The 25,495-nt window shown below is 42.9% G+C and overlaps 2 protein-coding genes and 1 long non-coding RNA gene across 4 annotated transcripts in view; 1 reads left to right on the top strand and 2 right to left on the bottom strand.

Moving 5' to 3' along the window:
* The window catches only part of HAL (histidine ammonia-lyase), a 26,359-nt gene extending 6,822 nt beyond the window's left edge, over positions 1–19,537 (bottom strand). Inside the window, exons 1-17 of one of the 2 annotated variants that reach the window (XM_025882560.2) lie at positions 18,940–19,537; positions 18,275–18,335; positions 18,141–18,168; positions 17,732–17,806; positions 17,570–17,642; positions 17,399–17,465; positions 17,073–17,110; positions 16,337–16,462; positions 12,544–12,683; positions 10,723–10,770; positions 9,937–10,084; positions 9,088–9,183; positions 8,941–8,999; positions 7,947–8,027; positions 5,074–5,139; positions 4,831–4,996; positions 2,296–2,430 (exon numbers count right to left, since the gene is read on the bottom strand). In XM_025882560.2, coding sequence (XP_025738345.2) covers positions 2,296–2,430; positions 4,831–4,996; positions 5,074–5,139; positions 7,947–8,027; positions 8,941–8,999; positions 9,088–9,183; positions 9,937–10,084; positions 10,723–10,770; positions 12,544–12,683; positions 16,337–16,462; positions 17,073–17,110; positions 17,399–17,465; positions 17,570–17,642; positions 17,732–17,806; positions 18,141–18,168; positions 18,275–18,335; positions 18,940–19,186 — 1,654 coding nt within the window. In that variant the 5' untranslated portion in view covers positions 19,187–19,537. Of the gene's footprint in view, positions 1–2,295; positions 2,431–4,830; positions 4,997–5,073; positions 5,140–7,946; positions 8,028–8,940; positions 9,000–9,087; positions 9,184–9,936; positions 10,085–10,722; positions 10,771–12,543; positions 12,684–16,336; positions 16,463–17,072; positions 17,111–17,398; positions 17,466–17,569; positions 17,643–17,731; positions 17,807–18,140; positions 18,169–18,274; positions 18,336–18,939 lie in introns of those variants that run through there. The other variant, XM_073900473.1, reaches the window with a different exon arrangement.
* Positions 18,266–25,495, top strand: LOC141374085 (uncharacterized). The gene is made up of 3 exons (XR_012380649.1): positions 18,266–18,401; positions 23,942–24,096; positions 25,367–25,495. It is a non-coding gene; the product is annotated as an uncharacterized lncRNA (long non-coding RNA).
* The window catches only part of LTA4H (leukotriene A4 hydrolase), a 33,151-nt gene continuing 31,183 nt past the window's right edge, over positions 23,528–25,495 (bottom strand). The window contains exons 17-19 of the mRNA XM_025882408.2: positions 25,388–25,470; positions 24,677–24,781; positions 23,528–23,804 (exon numbers count right to left, since the gene is read on the bottom strand). Coding sequence (XP_025738193.2) covers positions 23,684–23,804; positions 24,677–24,781; positions 25,388–25,470 — 309 coding nt within the window. The 3' untranslated portion in view covers positions 23,528–23,683. The remainder of the gene's footprint in view (positions 23,805–24,676; positions 24,782–25,387; positions 25,471–25,495) is intronic.

Here is a 25,495-nt window from a genome sequence, read left to right as displayed (position 1 = left end):
TGACAAGGGTGACTCCTTAAGCTTTTGGCCAGAGCAGCATGTTCAATGGGGACATTAGGAACACACGATGGTAGGCAGATAATAATAAAAAGTGTTGGTGAGGATGTGGAAAAATCAGAACTCTCAAACACTGCTGATAAGAATGTAACATGGTAGAGCCACTTTGGAAAACAGTCTGGCAGTTCCTCAAAAAGATGAACATAAGTTACCATATGACCCAGCAATTCCACTTTAGAGAAATGAAAATATACATCTGCACAAAAACTTGTACACAAATGTCCATAGCAGCAGTGTTCATATTAGCCAAAAAGTGGACAAAACCTGAACATTCCTTGCCTGATGAATGGATAAACAAAATGTGGTATAGCCATACAACAGAATATTATTTGGCCATAAAAAAGGAATGAAATGCTGACACATGCTACAACATGGATGAACCTTGAACACATTGTGCTAACTGGAAGAAGCCAGTTACAAAAAACCATATATTGTATGACATTTATATGAAATGTCCAGAATAGGCAAATCCACAGAGAGGGAAAGTACATCCATGGGTGCCTAAGCCTGGGGGCAGGGTGGGGTAGGGAGAATGGGAGAATGATAGGTCAAGGGTATAAGGTTTTTTTGGGGGGGATAAAAATGTTCTAAAATTAATTTGTGGTAGTGATTGCACAACTCTGTGAATATACTAATAACAACTGAAGTGTACAATTTAAATGGGTGATTGTGTGGTATGTAAATTATATCTCAATAATAAGAGCACTTAACTCTCCCACATGTATCTTAAAATACCTTAGTCCTTGCTTATCTGCTGTTTCACCTTCTGCTGTTTTGGTTGCTCACAATCAACCATGGTCTGGCAGCAGGTGAGCCTTCTGATGATTCATCATTTTCCTCTTTCTGACAATCATCAGAAAGTCAAGAGTAGCCTAAAGTTACCTCACAACACCTGCATCATTCTCCTCACTTCATCTTACCCCGTAAGCATTGTGTCATCCCACATCGTCACAAGAAGGGTGAGTAAAGTACAGTAAGGTATTTTGAGAGAGTTCACATTCACCTAACATATTTTAACATATTGTTATAATTGTTCTATTTGATTAGTTATTCTTGTTAATCTCTTATTGTGCCTGATTTATAAACTTTATCATAGTATGTATGTATAGGAAAAAACATGGTATACAAAGGGCTTGGTTCTACCCGTGGTATCAGGCATCCACGGGGGGGGGGGGGGGGGTCTTGGCTTGGAACATCCTCCCAGCCTCCATAAGGGGGGGCATTACTGTAGTGATATTCTTTTGTCATCCAACAGCTTCTGATACAGTTGCAAAAAGTTGGTAGCTTAGATAACAATGCCTAAAGGAAGGCAATTCATCTTTAAAAAAAGCAAACAAGCAGTAATTAAGAAGGCAGGGAGAGGTTGGCCTAATACAGCTCCACCCTAGAAACTTATCTACCGAAAGATATGGATCTGAATCTTGTTAAGTCTTCCACAACATCCAGAAAATGCAGGGGACAGAGATAACATGCAGAGAACAAGTTAAAAGTAACACCACAAGGAGGCTAAAAGGTAAATCCAGAAGGTCAGTCCCTAACAGAAGACTGACCTGTCTTTTTAACTAGTCAATAGCATGAAGAAAAAAAAGGGAGAGGGAACTGTTCTAGACGAAAAGAAGCTTAAAACTTTGACCACCAAATTTAAAATGTGAGCCTTGAATCCAGATTTGAACAAACCCACTATGCAGGCATTGAGATAACTGGGAAATTTTGAATATGTATTCAACGGTGATGCCAAGACTTACTGTTGATTTTTGTTCGATATGATAATGGCATCATGGTGGTTAAAAAAAGCATTCATATTTAAGGGAAGAAAATAATGTCATGGGATTTGCGTGAAAATAAGAAAAGTCAAGGAAAAAAATGAAGCAAATGTGCTTGTTGAGTCAGGGTATAGGAGGGTTCATGGTACTAATCTCTCCAGTTTTGAGTATGTTTTCAATTGTTTAAAAAATTAAGCCAACCAGTGAACCTGCTTAGACAGCAGGTGTGGTTCTTAATTTTCAGCGAGCTTCAGAATCACCTGGAAGACTTGTTAAACCCAGATGGTTCTGCTCTCTTCTCTAGAGTTTCTGATTTAGCAGGTCTGGGGCCGGGCCTATGAATCTGCCCTTCTAACAAGTTCCCAGGTGATGCCGATGCTGCTAGTAGGGATCCTCCGGTAGGGATCCTATGTTGAGGATCGCAGATGTAGTCGTTTATCAGTGAGGCTCGCCGTCCCAGACTGGCTGGGTTTACCTTGTTCCACGTGCTCGATGACCCGAAGGGCCTTCCTTGCTGCCCATCCTCCCATGGAGACGTGGTCTTCCGTGGCAGCGCTGGTGGAGAGAGAGTCCACAGACGAGGGGTGGCACAGAGCCTTGTTCTCAGAAACTGCAAGAGGCCAGTGCAAGGTAAGTATGCTGCTAATAGGAAAAATTGCCACGTTGGCTTCCCAATGTGTTCGACAGCATGGAGTTTCCTCTCCAGGAGCTCTTGGTTGTCATCGAAGCACCGGATGGTCCAAAGTTATTTGGGGAAAAGGAAACAGGTTGGGTATATATCAAATTGAAAAGGAGGGAATAGTGAGTTCTGAGGTAAGACCAGATAGGAACCCTATTACAAAGCCTCGTTGAAAACACTGGAAGCGTTTAGCATGCTGGGGAGAATAGGGAAAAAAAGAAGTGATGGGCTTTTCCAAGTACTCGAGAACAGTGGACTGACTGTGTCACCAGAGGAGGCATTAGAATTCAGGGTGGTTATTTGGGGATGGAGACCAGGCCCACAGGTCTTGACCAAGGAGATTTCACAGCTCAGACTGTCCAGGGATGACAGAGGGCTCCATGACTGCCAGACATATCTTGGGGAGGTGGGGGAAATTCTAGAAATGGCCTAGATCAAACTTTATTGTGCATATGACTCACTCCATCTTGTCAATATGCAAATGTCGAGTTTCGAGTGGGGCCGGAGATTCTGCTCTTCTAACCAACTCTCAGTGGATGGCCAGATTCTTGGCTCGAGGACAACACATTAAGTATGGAGGACCTAGATTCCAGACCTCCTCCCCGGCTCCAGAAGCCACGGAGAGAGTTTTCTCCCCTACATTTTTGCTCCCGAGAGTGGCTGGGTGAGGCTTCAGTTGTTCTCTACGCTATAAAGGATCCTGAGATAATCTAGCGATGCAGACCAGGTGGTCGGCTCGTCCTGGTCCTCCCAGAACTTCCCAGGTTTCAAGCACTGTAAGTTCCCGGTCCTGGGACCCTAAACCTGCTTATATGGATACGCAGTCTGTGGTCCGTTCAGAAAGAGAAGTTACATGCCCCGAAAAAGAAAACTACCCATTTCATTATAATGAAAGCAAGTTGAACAACTTCAATAGGCAGTTTAGGGAAAGCCAAACACATTCAAGTGAAGCTTTCCGAAGTCCCTAATGTTTTCTAGATCAGTTACCACTACCTCCCTATGTTAGTGTGAGAAGTCGCTACCTTTAAAGGAGTATTTTAATAAGGAGGTAAGTGAGCAATTAAAAGTTACTGGGAGGAGGCCACAATGAATTCAGGGACTCCTTTGGATTGTGTTGAGCTTTCATGTGAGGCTTCGGTGAGGAAGGGGTTGGGAGTAATATTAATAGCAACTAATATTTATTTAGTGCTTACAACATGGCCAGGCACAGTTCTAAGGCTTTATATGCATTAATTCATTTAATCCTCAAATCAGTCCCATTAGGTAAATTTATCACCCCCATTTAACAGAGGAGTAAACTGAGAGTAAAAGGATTAAGAAACTTGCTCCATATCACACTCCTGATAAATGGCAGAGTTGGAATTTGGACCTAGAGTCTATGCTCTTAATTAAGCACATGTTCTCCTGCCTCTTGGGTAGGTTTGCCTAAAAAAAATACAGAATGTTTAGTTAACTTTGAATTTCAGATAAAAACAATTTTTTAGTATAAGTACGTCCCGAATAATTCAAATTTAATTAGGCATCCTGCATTTCTATTTGTTAAATTTGGCAACCATATTTTAGGATTAAGTATGGATTAAAATGAGATCCACGTTAATTGAAGTGAAAGCACAGATTTGAGAACCAAAATGCCTGCGTTTGAATTCAATTCTACTTACTAGTTGTCCAGTGTTGGGTAAGTCACTTCTCAGATCATCGGTGCAATGGAGGTAATAATAGTACACGCCTCGTGGTATTGTTGTGACCATTAAGTGAGCAAATATAAATGAAGCTCTTAGCACATCCTTTGTACCGGACCCTGTTGTGTTACTCACAGTTTTGAGTCAGAAATCAGCTACACTGAAGCTCAGTTTTCATGGAGGGCATCTTCTTATAAGCATTTTTGCACATTGTAATCACATATTTATGTTCTTAGTGGTTGGTATACCTAATAGAATGTACCCAAAGCTTAATCATTCAGGTCAGTTCAAGTTTTGCCAATAATTGTAGATATCTTTGTCTTTTTCCTTCTGATAGTCTTCAAATTGAGATTAGGGAAAAAGCTACAAAGATGAAGTTCCTATCTGATATCAAATTGCTTCCTACAGAGAAATTGTGGAAACCTCATCATTTACAAACTTATTAGGGTATTATTATGTTTCAGTCTAGCTTTGTTTAGGTTTTATTTAGTTTTTTTCTAAAGAGACTTCTCTTCTGCATTTGTATCGAGACCGGCAGGATGCAAATGAGGTAGGCAAAAAGATCTCATTCAAGCACAAAATGTGACTTTCAGATGAAATGGGCCGGCTTGTGTTCTGGGGAACAGGCAGTATTCTTGGGCGGTATTCTTACCAAGCGCTGCGGCGGTGCAATGTGCAATCATAAACCCAGAGTTCAGACCACCTTCCGCCACCAGGAAGGGAGGCAGCTCGCTGAGAGAGGGGTTACAGAGCCTTTCAATTCTTCTTTCACTAATTGAAGCAAGTTCATGGACTCCAATGGCCAAATAGTCTAGGGCCTAGAAAGAGTATTTCAATTCAGTTGGCTTAATTTGGAATATGCTTTCAGGGTCAGGAACAATTCTAAAAAGCTTACTTTGGCTGGGTATTCACCATGGAAGTTTCCTCCAGAAATAGTCTCTCCCCTGCTGGCAAAAACCATCTTGCAAAACAGGTTAAGGCTAATTTTTAACACCTGTAGCCCTTGTACAAATACGGGAGGAGGGAAGGAGAGTCTACACGTTGTTGACATAAAGGGACACAAAAACAAAAACAACAAAACAAATACCCAAAACCTTAAAGATGAATCATGTACACCTAACTGGGGGCCAAGGAAACATGGAACATGAAATTTTTTTTCTGAAATTAGAGATTCTCAAACACCATAACTATCATAGTCTAGTGGTTAGTACTTTCCCTCAAAAAGTTTGTATCTGAAACTAAGAACAGAGACCAGAACACCAGTTCTATTTCTTCAGGGGGCAATGTGAGCTTGTGCTTGGTAGAAGAATTTGCTGAGTGGAAGACTCTGCTGATGAGCAACCACCAAATTGTCTGGAACAATCAACTCTGGGAAGATTTTCAAGCTCTCTACTCAGTGATCCTGCAGCAGCATTCATAGCAAATGGCGGCCAATAGGCTGTTGCAAACCCATCTAAGTAGGAGGAACTTAGACTCACTGCATATTAATGCCCTCAAGGATCATTCCATTCTATCAGGCACTTCACTTAGAACAACAGGCACCCAGACAAAGGCGGTAACAGACCCGTTTTAAAGATTCCAGAGGGCTGATTTATACCTACTGGACTAAAGAATATTTATTATCTATCAGCTAGGAACTCACTCTGTGAGAAAGGTTCTGACTTCCAAAGAGCTAGAGATGCTCTTTGGAATGTAATGTATTACATTAACTTCATCAAATTGGGAGTTACCCTTTTCGGTACATATAACCATGAGCCTATTAGGCCCAGCGCTGGCTCGTCTCCACTAACCCACCCCCAGACACAGGCCCTAGTTTCCTCTCCATTCTCTGTAATCCTTATAGCAAGTAACCTCTGCACCTACTTAGAACTTAAGCATGTTCAGTTCTCCAGCTGTTCCAAATTTGTTTGTTGGCTATCAGATTATAATAATTAGAATTTAGCTTCCATAACATTTAGCAACTGTGTGATAGGTACTTTATATCTACAATAGAAAAATTGAGAAGAATATTCTTTCAACTAACACCAGTATTGCAGGAGAACTCCCAACTATTACCTTATTGGAAATTCATCAATAATTAATCTTTAATTGAGAAAGGAAAGTACTTTTGGCTGAAATTTTTGCTGGGGCAAGTGGTGGGAGAAGAATGTAGTGAGGAATTATCCTTCTCCCATATCCACTAATTTAATGGATTTTTACTTTATATATATATACTCTTTGTTTTTACTATATAAGATACCCTTTCAAGTCTAAATTATGGAGGCACCTGGGTGGCTCAGTTGGTTAAGCATCTGCCTTCAGCTCAGGTTATGATCTCAGGGTCCTGGGATCAAGTCCTGTATCCCGCTTGCTGCTCAGTGGGGAGTCTGCTTCTCCCTCTCCCTCTGCCCCTCTCTCCTGCTCATGCTCTCTCACGCTCTCAGTCGCTCTCTCAAATAAAAAAAAAAGTCTAAATTATGTAAGTGTAGGATGGGTATCTCTCCTTTACAAGAACTGATAGATGAGGCAAGACTTACATAGACTTCATGAAAGCGCTACTCCATTGTGGGGGGGGAGGGGTGGAGTGGTGTTGGGGTGAGTGAGTTGAGAATTATTTAATGTGGGTCTGACTTAACTGTAAAATAACCTGACACTGAGGACATAAAACATATATCCTGAAGTAAGCTTGTCAGAGAAACCACACTGGATAAATCTTACACAGCTGCTGTGAAACCTGTCTGCTAACCTCAGCTAGGAATGGCTTCCAGGGTTGTTAACTCAGCACTTTCTTTTTTTTTAAATTTTTTTTAAAGATTTTATTTATGTATTTGACAGAGAGAGACACAGTGAGAGAGGGAACACAAGCAGGGGGAGTGGGAGAGGGAGAAGCAGGCTTCCCGCTGAGCGGGGAGCCCGATATGGGGCTCGATCCCAGGACCCTGGGATCATGACCCAAGCCGAAGGCAGACGCTTAACGACTAAGCCACCCAGGTGCCCCTACTCAGCACTTTCTCCAGTGTTAAGAACTGAGGCAGATGTGGGATAGGAAAAATATATTCCTATGGGCTTGGGTGGTCTTCAAAGGCAGTATCGAGTATCTCTGTGAAGACTTTGCCAGTGTGACTCGTGACTGATCACATTGACATCTGTAGGGAACTATACCATCAAAGAACATTCCAAAGCAGAAATAAGATGGCTCTGCGATACCCACACCATGAAGGAAAGAAGGGCTCCATCTTTGAGAAATGGAAGCATTCTTACTATTCTTTGTAAAATTTGGAAACACTGATTGAAACACCATGTCAAAAATAAAAACTTGAGATGAGGAAAGCCATAACTCTTTGAGCAATACTTCGGTAAGTGTTAACAAGTTGCCTTCTGTTTACTGTGTCACTAGAACCAAGAAGGCTTGCATCAATGCCAACCTGCCCAGGGTCCCCACAATCACACATGTGACCTATGTCTTTATCCTCTGTCAGCAATCTCAGCAGCAAACGTCTTCATGAACCCTCTCTGCCAATGCTGGAAATAGGTCCTTTAGCCTTTAATGGGTCCATTTGGAAAGCACAGCATGTTAGACTCTGAAGTGAAATTAGGTGCACAGACCCGCCTCTGTCACTTACCAGCTCTGATCTAGAGAAAGTCACTTAACCTCTGAACCTTAGGTACTTAGTCAATGAAATGGAGTGACAGAACAGAGATGCTACACAAGATGATCACTTCAGCAGATCTAAAATTATCAGCTGGAATTCTACAATTACAGTTTAGTAAGAAGCAGTCAAAAGATACAGGATTATCGGTTGCACTATTAAGTTCTGTGGTAATGATGTTCTTCACAAACGCTATGGTGTCGTTCACCACACCATGGACCTACAATACAAGATTAAATGAGTGAGTACACTGAAAACACTGATAATGGTGTCTGTCACACAGAGTCTGATATTCATATTAGAATAGCAAGGAAGCAAGTTTTAAACCTGGGACTTAGTTGTGCTATAGGGCTAATTTAGCAATTCTTTCCCATAGATGTTTTTGATCAACTAGCTAGAATGGAACTTGCTGAGTCAAAGGAAATGAAGGCGTTTACTCTAGGAAGGATTCTTGATTACACTCTGGACTAGAATCTGGCACAAAATGAAATATTGTTTCATTCTTGAGAAGTACATTAATCTTTCATCCAACTAACTGCCACACACAAACGAGCTATAACCTCTGCAATGCTGAATACCTCATGCCAACTCCGGTCTGCTGCATTTTTTTTTAATCCGGAGTTAAGCCTCACAGATTTATTTGTGATGGTTTATGTCTGCTTATTAAATGCAGATAAGGTACAACAATGATGTGCACTTGAATTATGATTCGCCTTTCCTGTGACCATCTCTGTCAGGCTGGTTCTTGTGGAATCTAAAAGAGAGAACCAGTAAAATTCCACTAACTGATTAGGATGATGCGATTACTAAGAATTTTTTAAAAGCTACAGCAGTAAACCAACACAGCAAGTTGTCTCTTGTGCTTCTGTACAAAAGAACTGAGCAAAGCAATTCAAAAAGAAACAAACAGCTTATCATAGAGAATAGAAACTCTACAATGACAGGACAAATGGAAGTATGATATGCTTAATTTTTAAAAGAGGCAGTAAAGACATTTGGATTGTAACTGACCATTACATGACTTTTTATTTTTTTATTTTTTATTATTTTTTTTACATGACTGTTTAACACTTTCCTCTTTTTCTATTTCCGCCCTGAATTGGAAAATAAAAAGATTTTTTAAATTTGTTTACCTGTGGACAGCAGCGCAAAGTGTATGCATCCTGAACACGATCACAGAACCTGTGACTTTCTGTGCAAGGGGATGGCAAGGGACACGTGATCAATTTTTCCACAAAACACAACACCAAATGAGCTCACTCACATAAACATGCCCAGACCTGCTATTTCAGATGGGTGGTGATCTGAGTCCAAGAGTGACCGAAACCGAAAAGCAACTTCAATTTGCCCACGGTGAGGGCGGACTGCGTGAATGTCTAGAATTGATGAAGGAGGAGAAGTATGAGCAATTCTCATATTAGAATGAACTACCATTGATGGTTCAGGATTATCCACGTTGCTGACACAAGCCCTCAAAAGTCCCAGAGGTTCCTACCAGCACTCAGTTAGAAACTTAACTCCAAAAGCAAGATTTTCCTCATCAACCTCATTTTTTCTACTTTAAATATCCAAGTGCAAACTATGTGTTGAGCCCACTGGGAATTCAACTCAAGACCCTGGGTGTACTCTAAAAAGATTTAGGCTCATAATGGAAGGGACCTCCACAGTGGCCAGTTTTTGACAGTTTTCAATCATTTTTAGACAGTTTTTCTGTCCTACATATAATGGTAGGGAGTCTTTCAAATTCACCACTTTCCAAGTAAGCTACAACTTCTATAGTTTTTCCCTCCCAATTTTCTAATGGGGACCAACTTTAATCCTACTCTAGGTCTAAAACCCTGTGAACAGATTCCTAAGACAGTTCACAGTTGGATGGGAGTCAGACCTGGGTGATCCAGAATTCTGGGTGAACTCCAGAGTCAGCATCCGTCCGTAAAATGTCATTTCAAGATCAAATGTGGCATCACTTAGAGGAAGCTGTAGCAATATTGTGTATGCCATAGGCATTTGGGCATTTCCTTTTTCCCCTACCGTCCACCCCCACCACTCTCATGTCTAAAGACCTGGACCAGTCCACCCAACCAGCTCTGGTTGACTGAATAGCAAGCCGGTGGAAGTGCCATGCTGACCAGTATCGAAGGCTTTGGTGGTGCCCTTCAGCACCTCAAGGGTCAAGGCCGCCACGATGTCTGCCTGGCGCGCAATAGCACTGGCTCGCTCCACGGCTTCACAGCCCAGGGAGGTGATCATCTGTGTCCCGTTGATGAGCGCCAGGCCCTTTGGAAAGGAAGAGATAAGTCCTTTGCTGTATTTATTGTAATCCATGTACAAGCTGATTTCATATCTTTTGCTTCCATAAGAGAAGACTTAACCAGTCAGCTGAATGACATTTATTTATGTTTTCTAAGGTGCAGGGCAGGAATGCTTAGTAAGCATTGGAAGATTAAGTGCCATCCTGTGTGAAATGGTTAGTATAAACCTGGCGAGTGAAATGCCTGTTCCGTATCCCCATTCTCAAGGCAGCAACGAACCTCCAGTGTAGACTGCATATAAAATCTTTAGCTCCTAATTATGCTGCTTTTCTTTAACTGGTCAACATTATGGACAAGACAGCTTAAGACATTTCTGGTCCAAGACTTGGTTGAGAGCGCCCTGAGGGATTTTGACCTACAGCATCTGTTAGGGATCCTTAGGGATCCCAATTTGAAGTTTAAGTTCTTAGGTAAGAGAACCCATAAGCCTCTGTGTCATGAAGAATCTTTTGAATGCTCGTGGAGGAGTCCTTTCTTCAGTGACAAACTTTTAACAAACATGAAAACCACATTTAAGAAACCCGCGAGACAGATATTAAGACTGAAAATAGTCTATACATAAAGACTTGTAAAAATGAGTAAATTTTCCTCGAATCTCTTTACCTCTTTCGGTTTCAAAACAACTGGTTTCAATCCATGAGCTTCCAGGACCTGCAGAATGATTAAAAAGATAAAAATGGGTACCCAGTGAAATGCTAACCTATTTCTGATTTCATAAGGAATCGATAAAATATCCTTAAGCCTAAAGATCTGTCTCATAAAAGGTTGGACCTACGTGAATTGATTCTGTTCATCTACTCTGGTCTATGCTCTAGTTCTGTTCTTTAGTCTGAAAGCAGATTTCTATTTCACCTATTTTTTATACTTAAATCAGGGGCTTAGTGTCTACAGAAGCAACCCTGAATTTTGGTTTCTAGGTCCTTTGTATTCAGCTTCCATCTTAGTGACTCACTTTTTTCCTGCTGCTTCCTGAGCACATATGAGCACCTATACTGTGCTGAGGCTGAGTTCCCGACTGTCCTCAATTCTCTGCCTCCAGAGCTTGACCAGAAAGTCCTCCACCCTCATCCTTCTTAACTAAACACTGACAGAAATAAAAGAAGTGAAACAGTCACTATGCTAAAAACCCTCTAGGGAAGAAGGAAGACAGAGTCAGCACCATTCGCTTTGTTCATTTCACAAGTTAATTGGAGTACTTGCTACACACCAGACTCTTCTGGGCGTTGGCCTGGGGTTGGCCTAGGAAAACTGAGACAGACTAGCTCAGGGGCAATTACAGAGTAAAAGGATGTCAAGTGCTCTAGGAAGTAGGAAGTGAGTGGGGTTTGCTGGAAAATGAGCACGTAAGATGCTAGAAGAGCACAAAGGAGGGGCTAAAGACATTTGGAGGGTAGGCAAAAGAACCAGAGGAGCAGAGGGGGAAGCTTCTCCGAGGACTTCTCAGAAGGAGGAGCAGGAGTGAGTGGGGAAGAGAAGAATGAGCATGTGCTGGCCCCTCTGTCCCTGACACAGCACATTCCAGCTGTAAGGAACCTCCAGTTCCTGTAGAACCAAGGAGGAGGGATTCGACCAACAAGACTCTTATAAACCACACTAAGTTTAGACTTAATTCTAAGGACAATGGGAAGCATTACAGGCTTTAGCCAAGGACATGCTGGAATTTGCTGTGTGAAGGGGGCTGGGCAAACACTGTACACAGAGAAATAAAGATCAGGCCGTAGAGAACAAAGGTGATCTGGAACCTATATTCCCCTAAGGGTGATCTGTTCCCTTAACTTCTTTCTCCCCCTTGGTCCTCTGCCCCTTCGCTGAGGGACCTCTCAGCAATTGACCTGAGATAACACTTCAAATAATTCTTTGCGCTGCTCTGATAGAATCTGGATATGGATGAGGAAAACATTAAAGCTTTATCAAAAACAAGCCCTTCTGCTTTGCCATTGGGGTAGGAGCTTGGGGGAAAATGGAACCAGCTCTCCAGAGGCCATATAGTAAGTGCTATGATCCATGGCTCTGCACCGTGAGACCAGCAACTCAATAAATTCACAACAGTGTGTGACCGACCTCCTGGAGAGGCACTGGAAGAGCCTCTTAGTTTTACAACTCCTTAAATTCCCAGCAGTGTGTGACCTTCTGGATAGGTACTAGAAGAGTTTTAGTTGCAGAATAAATTGCTGGGATTAACAACCGGCCACTGTACCTTTTCACCAAGGTGACCACCAAGTCCAGAAGCCTGACGGTAAAGTATGGGAGCTAAGAGCCTTACCCAGTTTGACTTGTAAGCTTCAGTATTCATCTATAAAACAGGGATAACGGCGGCTCCCTCATGGGGCTGCCGTAAGGATTCGGTGCTATAAAGCATGCATGTGCAGCCGGCATCCAGCCTAGGGAAATTTCTGCACACAGAAGTTGTTATTAAAGTCTTACATATTTCGCATCAGCCCAGCCACTCTTTGGAGACCACATCTTCCCTTCTCCAATGAGCCCAAGAGCAAGATGAGAGAGTGGGGCAAGGTCCCCACTGGCGCCAACGGTTCCTTTCTCTGGAACGTAGGGCAGGCAGGAGGCTGGGAGAGAAGGAGGCACCTGTTACTTCTGGCTATCTTCATTTTGCCCGTGAGACCAGCCTCCCCCAGCAAGAGCTAGTATCACTCTATGGCACAAATACCCAGGGAAAGACAATTTCCCAAGCACAACTAATGCTTAAGGGAACTGGCTGAGCTGTTATTTAAAAAAAGGCAGAGGGGAATAAGGTGTATGGGGGGGTGGGCAGGAAGGGACACCCTCCCAGTAGCAAAAAGCCATCTCTTGTGAGCCACTTGAAGTTTCGACTGTAAAGACCTGTACTCTGAAAACCATAAAACACTGATGAAAGAAACTGAAGCCAACACAAAAAATTGGTATATTTTGTGCTCATGGAGTGGAAGAACTAATATTGTTAAAATGTCCACACTACTCAAAGCCATCTACAGTTTCAGTGCAATCCCTATCAAAATACCAATGGCATATTTCACAAAACTAAAACAAAGAATCCTAAAATGTGTATGGAACCACAAAAAATCCCAAATGGTCAAAGCAACCTTGAGAAAAAAGAACAAAGCTGAAGGTATCACAATCTCAGAATTCAAAATACACCACAAAGGTGTAGTGATCAAAACAGTATGATACTAACATAGAAACAGACACACAGATCAATAGAACAGAATAGACAGCCCAGAAATAAATCTATGCCTATATGGTCAATAAATCTATGACAAAGGAGGTAAGAATATACAATGGGGAAGACAGTCTTGCAATAAACGGTGCTGGGAAAAGTAGACCACTTTCTCACACCATACACAAAAATTACCTCAAAATGGACTAAGGACCTAAATGTGAGACCTGAAACCATAAAACTCCTAGAAGAAAACATAGGCAGTAATTACTGATATTGGCCTTAGCAACATTTTTCTAGATATGGATCCTCAGGCAAGGGAAACAAAAGCAAAAATGAAGTATTGGGACTATACCAAAATAAAATGTTTTACACAACGAAGGAAATCATCAACAAAATGAAAAGACAACTTACTGAATGGGAGAAGATGTTTGCAAATGATATGTCTGATAAGGGGTCAATATCCAAAATACATCAAGAACTTATAGAACTCAACACCAGAAAAACCAAATAATCCAATTAAAAAATGGGCAGAGGACCTGAATAGACATTTTTTCAAAGAAGACATACAGATGGCCAACAGACACATAAAAAGATGCTCAGCATTACTCATCATCAGGGAAATGCAAATCAAAACCAGAATGAGATATCACCTTACACCTGGCAGAATGGCTAAAATAAAAAACTCAAGAAAAAACAAGTGTTGGTGAGGAAGTGGAGAAAGGGGAACCCTTGTGCACTGTCGGTGGGAATGCAAATTAGTGCAGCCACTGTGGAAAACAGTATGCAATCTCAAAAGATTAAAAATAGAGATAGCATATGATCCAGTAATTCCACTACTGGGTCCAAAGAAAATGAAAACACTAATTTGAAAAGATATATACCACCACTATGTTTACTATAGCATTATTTACAAGAGCCTAGATATGAAAGCAACCCAACGACTGCCTTCGGCTCAGGTCAGGATCCTGGAGTCCCGGGATCGAGTCCCACATCGGGCTCCCTGCTCGGCGAGGAGCCTGCTTCTCCCTCTGACCCTCCCCCCTCTCATGTGCTCTCTCTGTCTCTGTCTCTCACTCTCTCAAAATAAATGAATAAATCTTAAAAAAAAAAAAAATGAAAGCAACCCAAGCATCCATTGATAGATGAATGGATAAGGAATAGGTGTTGTGTACACACACACACACACACACACACACACACACACACACACACACACTGAAATATTACTCAGCTATAACAAACAATGAGATCTTGCCATTTGTGACAACATGAATGGACCCAGTGGGTATTGCGCTAAATAAAATAAGTCAGAGATAAATACCAGGCGATTTCATTTATATGTGGAATCTAAAATAAAACAAAACAAAAAAACAAAGACTCATAAATATAGAGAATAAGTTGATGGTTGACAGAGGTGGGGGCACTGGGCAAAATGGGTGAAGGGGACTGGGAGGAGTCCAGGCTTCCATTTATGGAATGAATGTCATGAGGATGAAAGGTACATCATAGGAATTTTTTTTTTTTAAGTTTAGACTCTGTCCTAAGGATAATGGAAAGCATTACAGATTTTAGCCAGGACATAACTCAGATTTGCTGTGTGAAGGTTGTTGGGGGAACACTGTACATAGAAAAAATCCAGATCAGGCTGTATGGAAAAAGGTGATTTGAAACCCACATCCCCATAAGGATTATCTATTCCTTTAACTTTTTACTCCTCCTTGGTCCTCTACCCCTCTGCATTTACTATGCATGTTCTAATCAGACCTAGACATTTTTAGAAATTGTAATAATGTATCTTAAAGATCAGGAACTAGCTGTTGTTCATTACAGTCTTGTTCCTAAAAACAAGTTAGAAATGATCTAAATATGGAATTAAGAGACTTCCATTTGGCCAAAGAGTGTGTGTAGCCATTAAAAGCTATTTGGGGGAAAAAAAAAAGCTATTGGAGAATGTTTGGAAACATGTAAATATTTACATCAGAAAAGTAATATAAAATGTTCTAGAAGGATAAGGCACACCAAAGTATTCACAGGGGTTCTCTGAGGAGGTAATTATAGGCAACATAGTCTCTTTTTCTTTTTTTGCCCAGATTCCTAGGCACCTAGGCACCTAGCCTGCTACCTCACGACCACTTATAAACAGACATGTACTGTTTTGAAAGAAATTCTGTTACAAAAAAAAAAAAAGTCCCCTATTTTCTAAAGTAAAGTCAGTCTCCTAATAGCAGTGTGTTTTCCAACTGCTAAATAATGTCGGTAGGATAAAGCAGTGCCATCAACAGGCCAGCTTCCAGATCATAGTTCACCCTAGGAATTCTCAGAACTCTGGGTACCCAGAGGTGCCCTATATTCCTATATACGTTCACCCCAAAGAGTTTCCTGAGCCTGCACTGATCTATACTGTTCATCCTTATCTGTGAGAAGGGATAGTGGCCTCCCAAGCATTTCAAATCTTGTCTCCATGTTGGACTTTTTCTATCCTGAGAAGTAAGCTCTGAAGAGCTGAACTGCATTGTGTCCTGGCATGAGATGGCTTCCTGGTCCAGAAGCAAATCCTTGACCTCTTTACATTTCTGTTCTATCTTTGCAAGAAGTTAAATTTCAGTTATTTAAGTCTGGTTATCCCAACATCTGGGGAGCATTAAGATTTCAGATTCCTAGGCACTAACCAGAACTACTGAAATGGTCTTTGGGATGGACATCCAAGAATCATGGTGTTTCCCAGATGATTTGATGCAACTTCTCTAACCACATCTGGCATCACTGAATTAAAGGTTCTCTCCAGCTTTGAGCTCAGGGACAGACTTGAGGGGTTTGTTCCAGACTTAAAGATGCCAAACACTAGGTGAAGGGTGACGAAGAATGAGTTGGAGATATACAGGAGTAAGCATCTCTGTCCCCACCCTCACCCCCTCACCGCCTCCAAGCCCATTTCCATTCATCTCCTTTATTTTATGTCATCTTGTCTCTGCTAGTTCTTCACTATGCCATCAACCAACCAAGTCTACCTGTGGCACATGCCCAGCCTCAGTGGAGGGTCAGCCTGGGGACCCATGGCATTACCATTAAATACTTCGATAACTTGCTTGAGGGTCTCCAGGGAAATGCCACTGTATCCTTTGGCTAAGACATTGATCCTTAAAGCCAAGAGCATCCGACATCTCTCAGGGATTAGTGGTTTCCCAACACCTGCAAAACAGAATTGATGTTTTTCTCTTAGAAAATCAGTCTTTTCTACCTCCATCTCCCAAATCTTTCTCCAGTTCCGTCCAGTCTCCTACCACCTTTCTCTTCTTAACTCAGATATTTGGACTGCTCTCCTTCCTGATTGTTCTGCTTCTTAAAGTCCCATCTTCTAGAAAAATGGGAAACCCCAGTTTTGCCTTTTCAGTTCCTCCTAGAATGCTTCAGTGAGCCCCACCTTCCCCAAGACCCTCAGAATAGCACCCAGCCTGGATTCTTGACAGACTTTCCCATCTCACCTCATCCTGATGAACACATTCCCTAAGTTCACATTCACTTAACTTCGTTCCCTGAATGCACCATTCTGTTGGCATGGCAATATACATGCTCCTGCCCCAAGCCCATCCCTCCACTTGGCCCATTCCTTTTCTGAGATTCAGCTGAAAAGTGGTCTTGTTTGATTTCTGCTTTCCTTCCCCACCTGAGGCAGAACTGGTACTAGTTTTTAGAAGGCACTAGCTATTCACGGCTGTTACAGGGTGCCTCACACTGTGCCGTAGTTTATTCACCAAACCAAACAAGATCTAGAAGTCATTTAATGTTTGAAATGATTTACCTGAAGAATGTGAACGTACTAAGTTGACCTGGAGCTCTCTGGAAGAGAAAGGGAAAACCCCTCTTAGGTACCTCCCAGTGAAAGTTTCCCTTCAGCTGGGGAAATGAAGGGGAGAACAGGTGAATCTTTGGTGGGACAGAATAAGGCAGTGTGATGCGACGGAAGAAACCAGCAAGCCTGTGTTTTCAATGCCAACTCATATGCAAGTGAACAGGAGCTTTATCCTCCTCATTTGGAAACTGGGGCAAATGTTAATTATTTCTCTTGTTGAAAGATGGGTCAGGTGGCATATGAATGTGTGCTGAGGAGGGGGGAATCAGACTTACTCTAGCTTATTGACAGGAATTACAGTTCTGGCAAATTTCCCAAAACCTGTAGTTATACCATAAACAACTAGAACAAAAAAACAAAACAAAAACAAACATGGTACCATTAGATGCAGGCCGCTTTTTAAAAGTCAATAAAAAGAACTGTATGACATAAAGAGAAAAGGATACCAGTTTTTTCTTTCACGATGCTATCTATGACTTCCCTGGATTTTTGCACCTTCTTTTCAGCAGTTGGGGTGAGCTAGGAAAACGGTCAAAGCTGAGCCCGTTGAAGACTCCCATATGCAGTGAAAAAGATCAGAGGACATCCTTCCCCACCCTCCCCCGTACCTTTATTTTGTAGCGTCCTTTCCCCAAGTTGACCAGATCCTCTGTGGTCAGACTTTCCCCATCTAAGGCAATGTACTGCACAAAAGAAGGGGACCCCGGTGAGCTTGAGCAGCTTGGCTGCTCCACCAACAGCATAGGGAAGCCTCAAGCAGAATTGAATTTTGACACTCAAGAGATTTTATCCCTGCTCTGAAACATTAATGTGCTAGTGAAAAAGACAGCTTGCTCAAGAGGAGGCAGAGTAAAGAAAGCTAGAAATGAACATAATGCCTTTTCCTAACTCCATAGAGCAGGATAAAGCCCTGTCCTAACTGATACATGTTCGCTCATAAATTCTCCTGGCCTTACCCCTCCTGAAACAAGGGGAACTTAATTTTCTTTACAAAAAGAGTGTTGGCTTGAAGCTTACCTTTTCAGGCTCCCGGTATTTGCTGTATCTGAAGCCAGGTAAAGGAAAACCCTGGGAAGTGTGAGAACGCCCCAGCCCGGTCCCCGGCAGAAGTAGCCCCCAGAGCAGACCATCCGGCCTGCAGGAAAGGATACAGGTAAACTCCTTCTGGTTGTGATGGAATGAAGTCAGGAGACATGGCATCGCCCTCTATAACTGAAACGAGAATACCAGAGAGGCTCCTTTACGGATCACAAGGGAGAGTCACGTTCGGCATTTCTGGTAAGCCAAGAAAGGGCTCTTCCACTGCCTCTCACTTCTACAGAAATGGCTGCTTTAAGACGACCTCAAGGGTTTTCAAGTGCTCTTAGCTTCTTTGCGAAGGAGGAGAGCAAAAGGCAGAGACGCAGGTGTCAGGTGTGGGCAGGGGTTTAAACGGAAGTTCAAGATCTAACCCCCTCCCTGACCCCCACCCCCATCCCCAGCTTTATTTTGTTTTCAATCCGAACCCCTTAGGTCTATTCCACTGGACTCCAGTCCGCGGAGGTGCTTCTGAAGGGCAGAAGGATCTTCAAAACGATGCTGGGATGGCAAAGGGATTCAGACAGGCAGTCTTGGGCTCGAATGTAGCCTTTGCGGCTTACTAGGGGCATGATTCTAGGAAGTCAGTTCGTTTCTGGGTCCGTGGCCTTGCTGTAACCGGGGATGGGAAGCCTCCCCTCTCCCAGGTGCGTGCTCACGCACAGCCAGCCCCACCTTCCCCGGGACGGCCAGGGCCGCCGAGCCTCCTTCCTGGGCATGCCTGGACGTGGCCACTCACCCACTTCCACGAACTCGTTGTCCTCCAGGGCCACCTCCAGCAGGTCCTCATGGTCCAGCAGGCCCAGGCCCTTGCACCGGCGCACGAGGAAGCACACGTCGTCCACTGAGGCGAAGCCCCCGTTGTCTGGCTTATTCTTGATGTACCTCCTGACGGCCTCGCGGCCCAGCCAGCCAATGGTGAGCTGCGCGTCCCGGCAGGGCACGGCCAGCCATTCTCCGCGCACGTGCACCGTGTACCTGGGCATGGCTCCCTGTCCCGAGGAGGTCCCGACACAGGCTCCTGTGTTCGTTCGTGGCAGCCGCCGGGCTCTGGAGAGTTTTATCTGGGAGTGACTACTGAGGTGTGGCCGGCCAGAAAAAACACGCCCCCTCTCTTGCCTTTACTCATCCACACATTGGACAAATATTTATTGAGGGCCAGACGGTGTCCCTTTGGGTTTTCACAACCCAGCTCGGGGCAGGAGAGGGGGGTGCAGGCAGGCTGCTTGGTGAAGCCCCACTCACACAAGGCCTGGCTTCTCCCGTGCTGGGGGTCCCAGTGCTTGCTGTCACTTGCTGGGGCCTCTCCTTCAGGGTCCCCGATTTCTCTCCCCTGGCTTCTGTGTTCTCCTCCACTGAGGGCAGCTTATAAACACCATGTTCCTGTTTTTATCTGGAATTACTCAACTATAAAATACACCTTCTGGTCCACTGTGACACCAGGGAGTGTGGTAATGTTCATTTTTTTGTTTATTCCACAAACAGGCGTTGAGCAACTATTCCCTGCCACCACGAAACTTTTCTAAAGTTGTCCCTCCACAAGGGAGACTGCAAAAGTCAGAGATCATTCTCACAAGGAAAGGTCACCGTCTGGATGGATGAGCTATTGTGGCTTGACGTTAACAGCTCAGACAGCCATAGTTGGGACTCTAGCTCCACCATTCTTTAGCTTTGAGCAAGTAAGTTATTAATTAGCCTCTGTTTCTTCTTCAAAAGGGAGGAGGCAAACTGCCTCACTGCTGTATTTGCAGTATCTACTTGGGATCCAATCCTGGCTCTGCCATTTACAAGCTATGTGACCTCTGGGCAAGTTATTGGACTTTTTGGGGTCTCAGTTTCTTCATCTCTAAGGTGGAGATAATGATAGCGCCTATTTCAAAGGGCTTTAGGGAGGATTAAATGAGTTCCTATATGTAAAGCACATGGTGTGTTGGGAATGTTCCAGAAGTGTTTGTGATTACTATTATTTGCACTCGAACGCTCCGTGTACCTATATGGCTTTCTAAATTTCTTTCATCTTGGTACATGGATATCCCTAATCCAGTTAAGCATCTTCAACACAGTTAACGGCTCCCTGCACCCAATTCATTACCAGTAGATTAAGGAACTCTGAAAAGCATGAAAAAGGAATCAAAGAAATGTGGGCACTGTTGTAACTAAGCAGCATTTTAGTAATAAGCCAGTTTCTAGAGATTTGATTATTGCAACAGAAAGATCTTGACATGTGTTTCCACTGAGACTGACTTGTGTTGGGAATAGAGACACAGTTGTTCACAGAAAACACGAACACCCAGAATCTCTTTCCCTGACAGCTTCTTGAGAAGCATACAAAGAAAGAACTACCCCTCCTTGAAACTTGCACTTCAGTCACCCACATCCTGACTGCACTCTGGAATTTGTCACCACCTGAATTTGATGCACATAAGAAATCTTAAATTCCACTACCCCACCTTCTGACTATGACTTTCCAGCCTTCCGGTTCTCCCCTTCCTTCAGTCTTCTTTCCCTTGGACCTGACCTCTGGTTGGCTCCTCCTTCCCTCCATTTCCCACCAGCTTCCTCACTTTCTCTCCTAGGAAGCTGGTGTCCTGGTTGCTTACCTGGGCCACTCATTCTTTACTACTTTGAAATCCTTTCATAACCCTAAACCTATGCCTGCATGGAGTAAAATTCAACCCCTGGGTCATCACAACCAACTGCTATCTGTGTTCACCCTGGTGGAAGCCTCTGCTGCAGAAGGTTCTGTGATGGTGCACATCATGGCACTGTCCTTCTACCTGCCCCTCCCCCTCAGCAAGTTTCCAAAACACTCACCCTGCTTTTCAACATCCACCTCCTCTAATTTTCAGAGGAGAACCTTACCTCTTACCTCTCTGGGAAAACCAAGGCCCTTAGATGTGAAGCACAACTTTCTCCCCTCCTCCATTCACTCAGCCAACAAATATTTCTCAAACGCCATTGAGATAGTGTTCTATCCCAAGCACTATGCTACATGCTGGGAATAAAATGAGATACATTCTCTGCCTTCATGGTGCTACTCTGGTGATGTTTGCACTTACAAAGAAGACTAATAAGAAGTCCCAAGTATCCACTGTGCTGTGAGAAAACCCAAATCACCTGGGCACTCCAGTTGCCAGTCTCAGCTGAGCCCAGCTTTTGCATAATCTCAGGACAGACATCAGACATGTGAGGGAAGGAGCCTCCAGGTGATACCACCTCCCAGCGACGTGAGTTTGAATATTTCAAGTTCATGCCCTAGGCATTGTGGAGCAGAGACAGCTATTTTCACTGTCCAAATTGATGATCCAAAGATCCCATAAGTGTATGCCTTTACTTCTGTTACTCTTTATCCATCTGGAACACACTGCCAACTTCCTTTGCTTAGCCAAGTATTTCTTATCTCGTAAGCCTCAGTGTAGGCCTTCTCTTCCCCAGGAAACATTCCCTAAACCCTTTGGTTGGGTTAAGTGGCCCTTCCCCAGGTTGCTTTAGCATATCTCTTCTTTAGCCATATATAGAAATTACTTATCTTTGTTCACCCGGAAATTATATGTATATCCCAGCCTGGGACAAAGGCATTCATCACACGCTTAGTAGCTGAAGTGTGTAAATGTGGACTCCACTGAGCTGGCCCCAGGTAAACCTGTGATATGTGTCTCTACTGCCCTCTACCTTCTTCATAGCATCCTTCACCGCCACCCTTCCAGGGGCCCTTGCCCCAGTTCACTTCCCGGTTCACTCATCAGGGATCACAGGAACACGACATTAGCCCAGAGCGCGGGGAGAGCTTATGGGGCAGGGGAAGCCTTCAAAAGCATCATTTGAGTCCGTGGATTTGCTGAAGTTTAATCACTTAGAACCTGATTATATACCAGGGATGTGAGCTGAACTCTCGCCTGTGGTCTTCTCGCCATGGAAGACAAGTGAGAGCAGAACCTTGAGAAACAGAATCACTGTGGTGTAGATGTGTCCAGAAGGAGAGAACTGCTAAGGACAGTGAGCAAGCGAGCAGCTCGGGATTATGGGGATGGACAGGAATCTCTGTTTCTTTGATACCTGCCCCACTTCTGGGGTGTTTGCGCCTATTTTAAGACTTCTAGCTAATGCTAGCACTCTTTTTGTGTATTTAATGACACCCTCACCCACATTTATACTCTAAAACACCATTCTTCTTGCTAAAGTTTATTTGGCCAGGGGTGGACTCAAGCTGAGTCGGAGTCTCACCTCTGGGTATCTAGAATTGAGACAGTCTTCCCGTGTGATAGAAACTATTTACAACAACAGCAAAGCTGGAGAGAAGCAGAAATGAGAGACAAGAAAGAGTATTGCTCGCTTGACAGTTCCAGGTGTCAGCCCTCTTCTGTCTGTCCATAGGTTCTTACAACCTCCCCCTATTCTGTATCCTTTTTTTTTTTTAAGATTTTATTTTATTTGACAGAGAGAGCACAAGCAAAGGGAGAGAAAAGGAGAAGCAGACTCCCTGCTGAGCAAGGAGCCCGATGTGGGACTCGATCCCAGGACCCTGGGATCATGACCCGGGCCGAAGGCAGCCGCTTAACCGACTGAGCCACCCAGGCGTCCCCCCCTACCCTGTATCCTTAAAATAATCCTCCCTTTCCTTTTCTGACTTCTAATCATTTGGGTTTTGTCACTTACAATCAAAGAATCCTAACTAATATGACTGTGGTTCCCAGACTGCGTGCAGAGGTGCCCTGGGGTACTACATTGTACTCATGGGATGCTTTGTTACTCTCTTATTTGGTTCAAGTCATTCTGTTATTTCCAGTATGTATTATATGTGTGTATAATAGGTATTATCATTGTATTATTGCCTCTGATGTGCTGTATGCTCTAGGTGGGTGAAGGATGTTTGGTGACCATTAAGGAGATGAAATCAGGTTAGACAGCAGAGTATCTTGAGGGACTGATGGGACGTACTGGGGTTTGGGGCAGTCATCTGACCCCGATGGACAGGAGGGCAGGACGAGTCCAGTGGAGCAGCAGGTGGATCTGGGGGTGGGGAGCAGAGTGCTTCCCGGAGTGCGTTTATACATTTTGGAAAAGGGCGTTTATACTATGCCCACTATGTGGCTGGGTGAGCAAATCCAACTGAGTGCTCATGTTATTTAAAAAGCAGAGCTCTCATCATGTTGCATTTTTGGCATGCGGCAGATTCAAATTAAAGAACTTAAAATACCAGGCAAATACTACGCTGACACTCTTGAGATTGTGCTGGGAAAAATAAATATGTAACTAATGAAAAATTTTACACTTTTAAAAGATTAAACTTTGTTAAAATGCACTTAACAAAGAATATGGCACCAGCGGGGGGAAGGTAGCTCAGCTTTATTTATGAAAATCACTGACAAAACAATAAAAAGCCAGAATGAAAACAACATTTTTAGTTACAATATGAGCTGAACTTTTTTATATTTCTTCCGTTTAAAAAAGTGAAATGTCTGAAATCAGCATTTGGTAGGTCCTTAATCTAACACTTTTAAGTCTTTCCCCACCAGCATGGCGGTCACCGGGTGCATACTTGCTTTGTGCCCCTGGTAGGTTTGCACGGCTTGATGATGGGATTTGTCAAAGGCAGCAAGGTCTCTGGTGAGGGAAGAAAGATGGATAATGACTGATTTGGTTATGTAATATTTTATTTGGCAAGTATAATTTTATTATACTTGTGAAGTAAATGAAAAGATTAATCACGACTATCTATGTCATGGTTCTATATTTTTCAGAATTCCTGCCAAATCCATAGTCAAAATAACTTCAAGATATTCTTAAATTCTATCCTGCAGCCAAGATACAACTTGTTTCTCCTCTACCAAGTATTGCTTTATTATACATCAAGCAACTTAGCCTTTCAACTCATTGCAGCATTTGAATCAAAAAGGTTTGGCTTTACCGGCTCATTTCTTGTTACCTTTAAATAACTTCAGGCCCTTTTGTGTCTGTGCCTACTCACCAATTATCTCCTACTTGCTTTTAAAGATCTTTCTGGGTACATAAGATTGTTTTCTATTTATTTCCTTCTCACCAGTGTCTAAAACCAATTTGGCCCATAGTAGGTAATCCATATATGATGTTTCTAAAAAAGCTAATGAAATTACTTCAAATTTTAAATATTTAGAAGTGTTCATTCCTATTCCCAAATTATACCTATACTCTTTAACAAATTTAAAAATATTATTTTTAGATGGTGTTTTACAAAGTATTTTAGCAACAGGAAAAACCTAAGATTGTTCTTCTCCATTCCTTTTTTTTTTAAGGGGGGGAGGGGCAGAGGGAGAAGGAGAGAATCCTAAGCTGATTCCGTGCTGAGGGCCCAGCCTGCTGTGGGGCTGGAGCTAACGACCCTGAGATCATGACCTGAGCCGAAATTAAGTCAGAAGCTTAGCCTATTGAGCCACCCCATGGGGGCGTCCCCCCAACTCCTGATATAAATTCAAAGCACAGTCTGAGCTGGTTCTTACTTGAATAGGGGCCGCGTAAACTTCATTCGTCCTTGCTCAGTCGCCATTTTTAGAGCCAAAGGAATCGCTTCCTCCCATTTCGATTGAATGCAGAGCCGTAACCATCTGGAAAGTGGATTTTTAGGGGGCGTGGGGTAGGAAACGAGAAGGAAGGGGCAGGATATACAGGCATATCTGAAGATTACTTTTGTGATGATGAATAATCCCATTGTAGTTATGCTGTACACCACTTTATGTCTTTATTCTGAGAATCTCAAGTCCTTGTATATACAATTCAGTAATTGGAGAAGTGGAGTTTGTTCTTGAAAAAGACCATACGTCTTAAAAGGTTTAGATTATGTCTCACACTACAAATCAGAATTAAGAAAGATTAACCACATAACAGAATTAGAGATTTCTAACTATTCCCATATCAGAGTCCACTTGGCTAGTTGCAAAAGAATGCCTATTTACCACAGGATTCCTAATTCTTTTTTTTTTTTTTTTGGTAAGGTAAGAGAAGCTTAGAACAAATTCTAATAAAAAGATTAATACTATCATCTTACAGTATTGCAACTATTCCTCAAAGACCACTATAATTATTTACTCAAGTGCGGTAAATTTCACAAGGATTTCTTAAAACTCATGTATGTCTCAGACTCTGCTTTCCCTTTCTCCACCTTTTAAACTAGTTTCTACTTTCTTCCACAGAGACAAGTTAAAATGATGTACCTGAATCGTATTTCAGAATTGTTAATGGCATTCAAGTTGTACACCTCTTGCATTCGCTTTATGTGCCCCAATGGAAGAGGTGCCTAAGAGCAAAATAAAGAAGTACGA

This window comes from Callorhinus ursinus, unplaced genomic scaffold (genome assembly GCF_003265705.2).
Source record: "Callorhinus ursinus isolate GAN/ISIS: 27379988/994484 unplaced genomic scaffold, GSC_fseal_2.0 scaffold14, whole genome shotgun sequence".
Lineage (NCBI taxonomy): Eukaryota > Metazoa > Chordata > Mammalia > Carnivora > Otariidae > Callorhinus > Callorhinus ursinus.
Note: the sequence above shows the minus strand (reverse complement) of the source record. Positions and strands in the feature narration are given on the sequence as shown.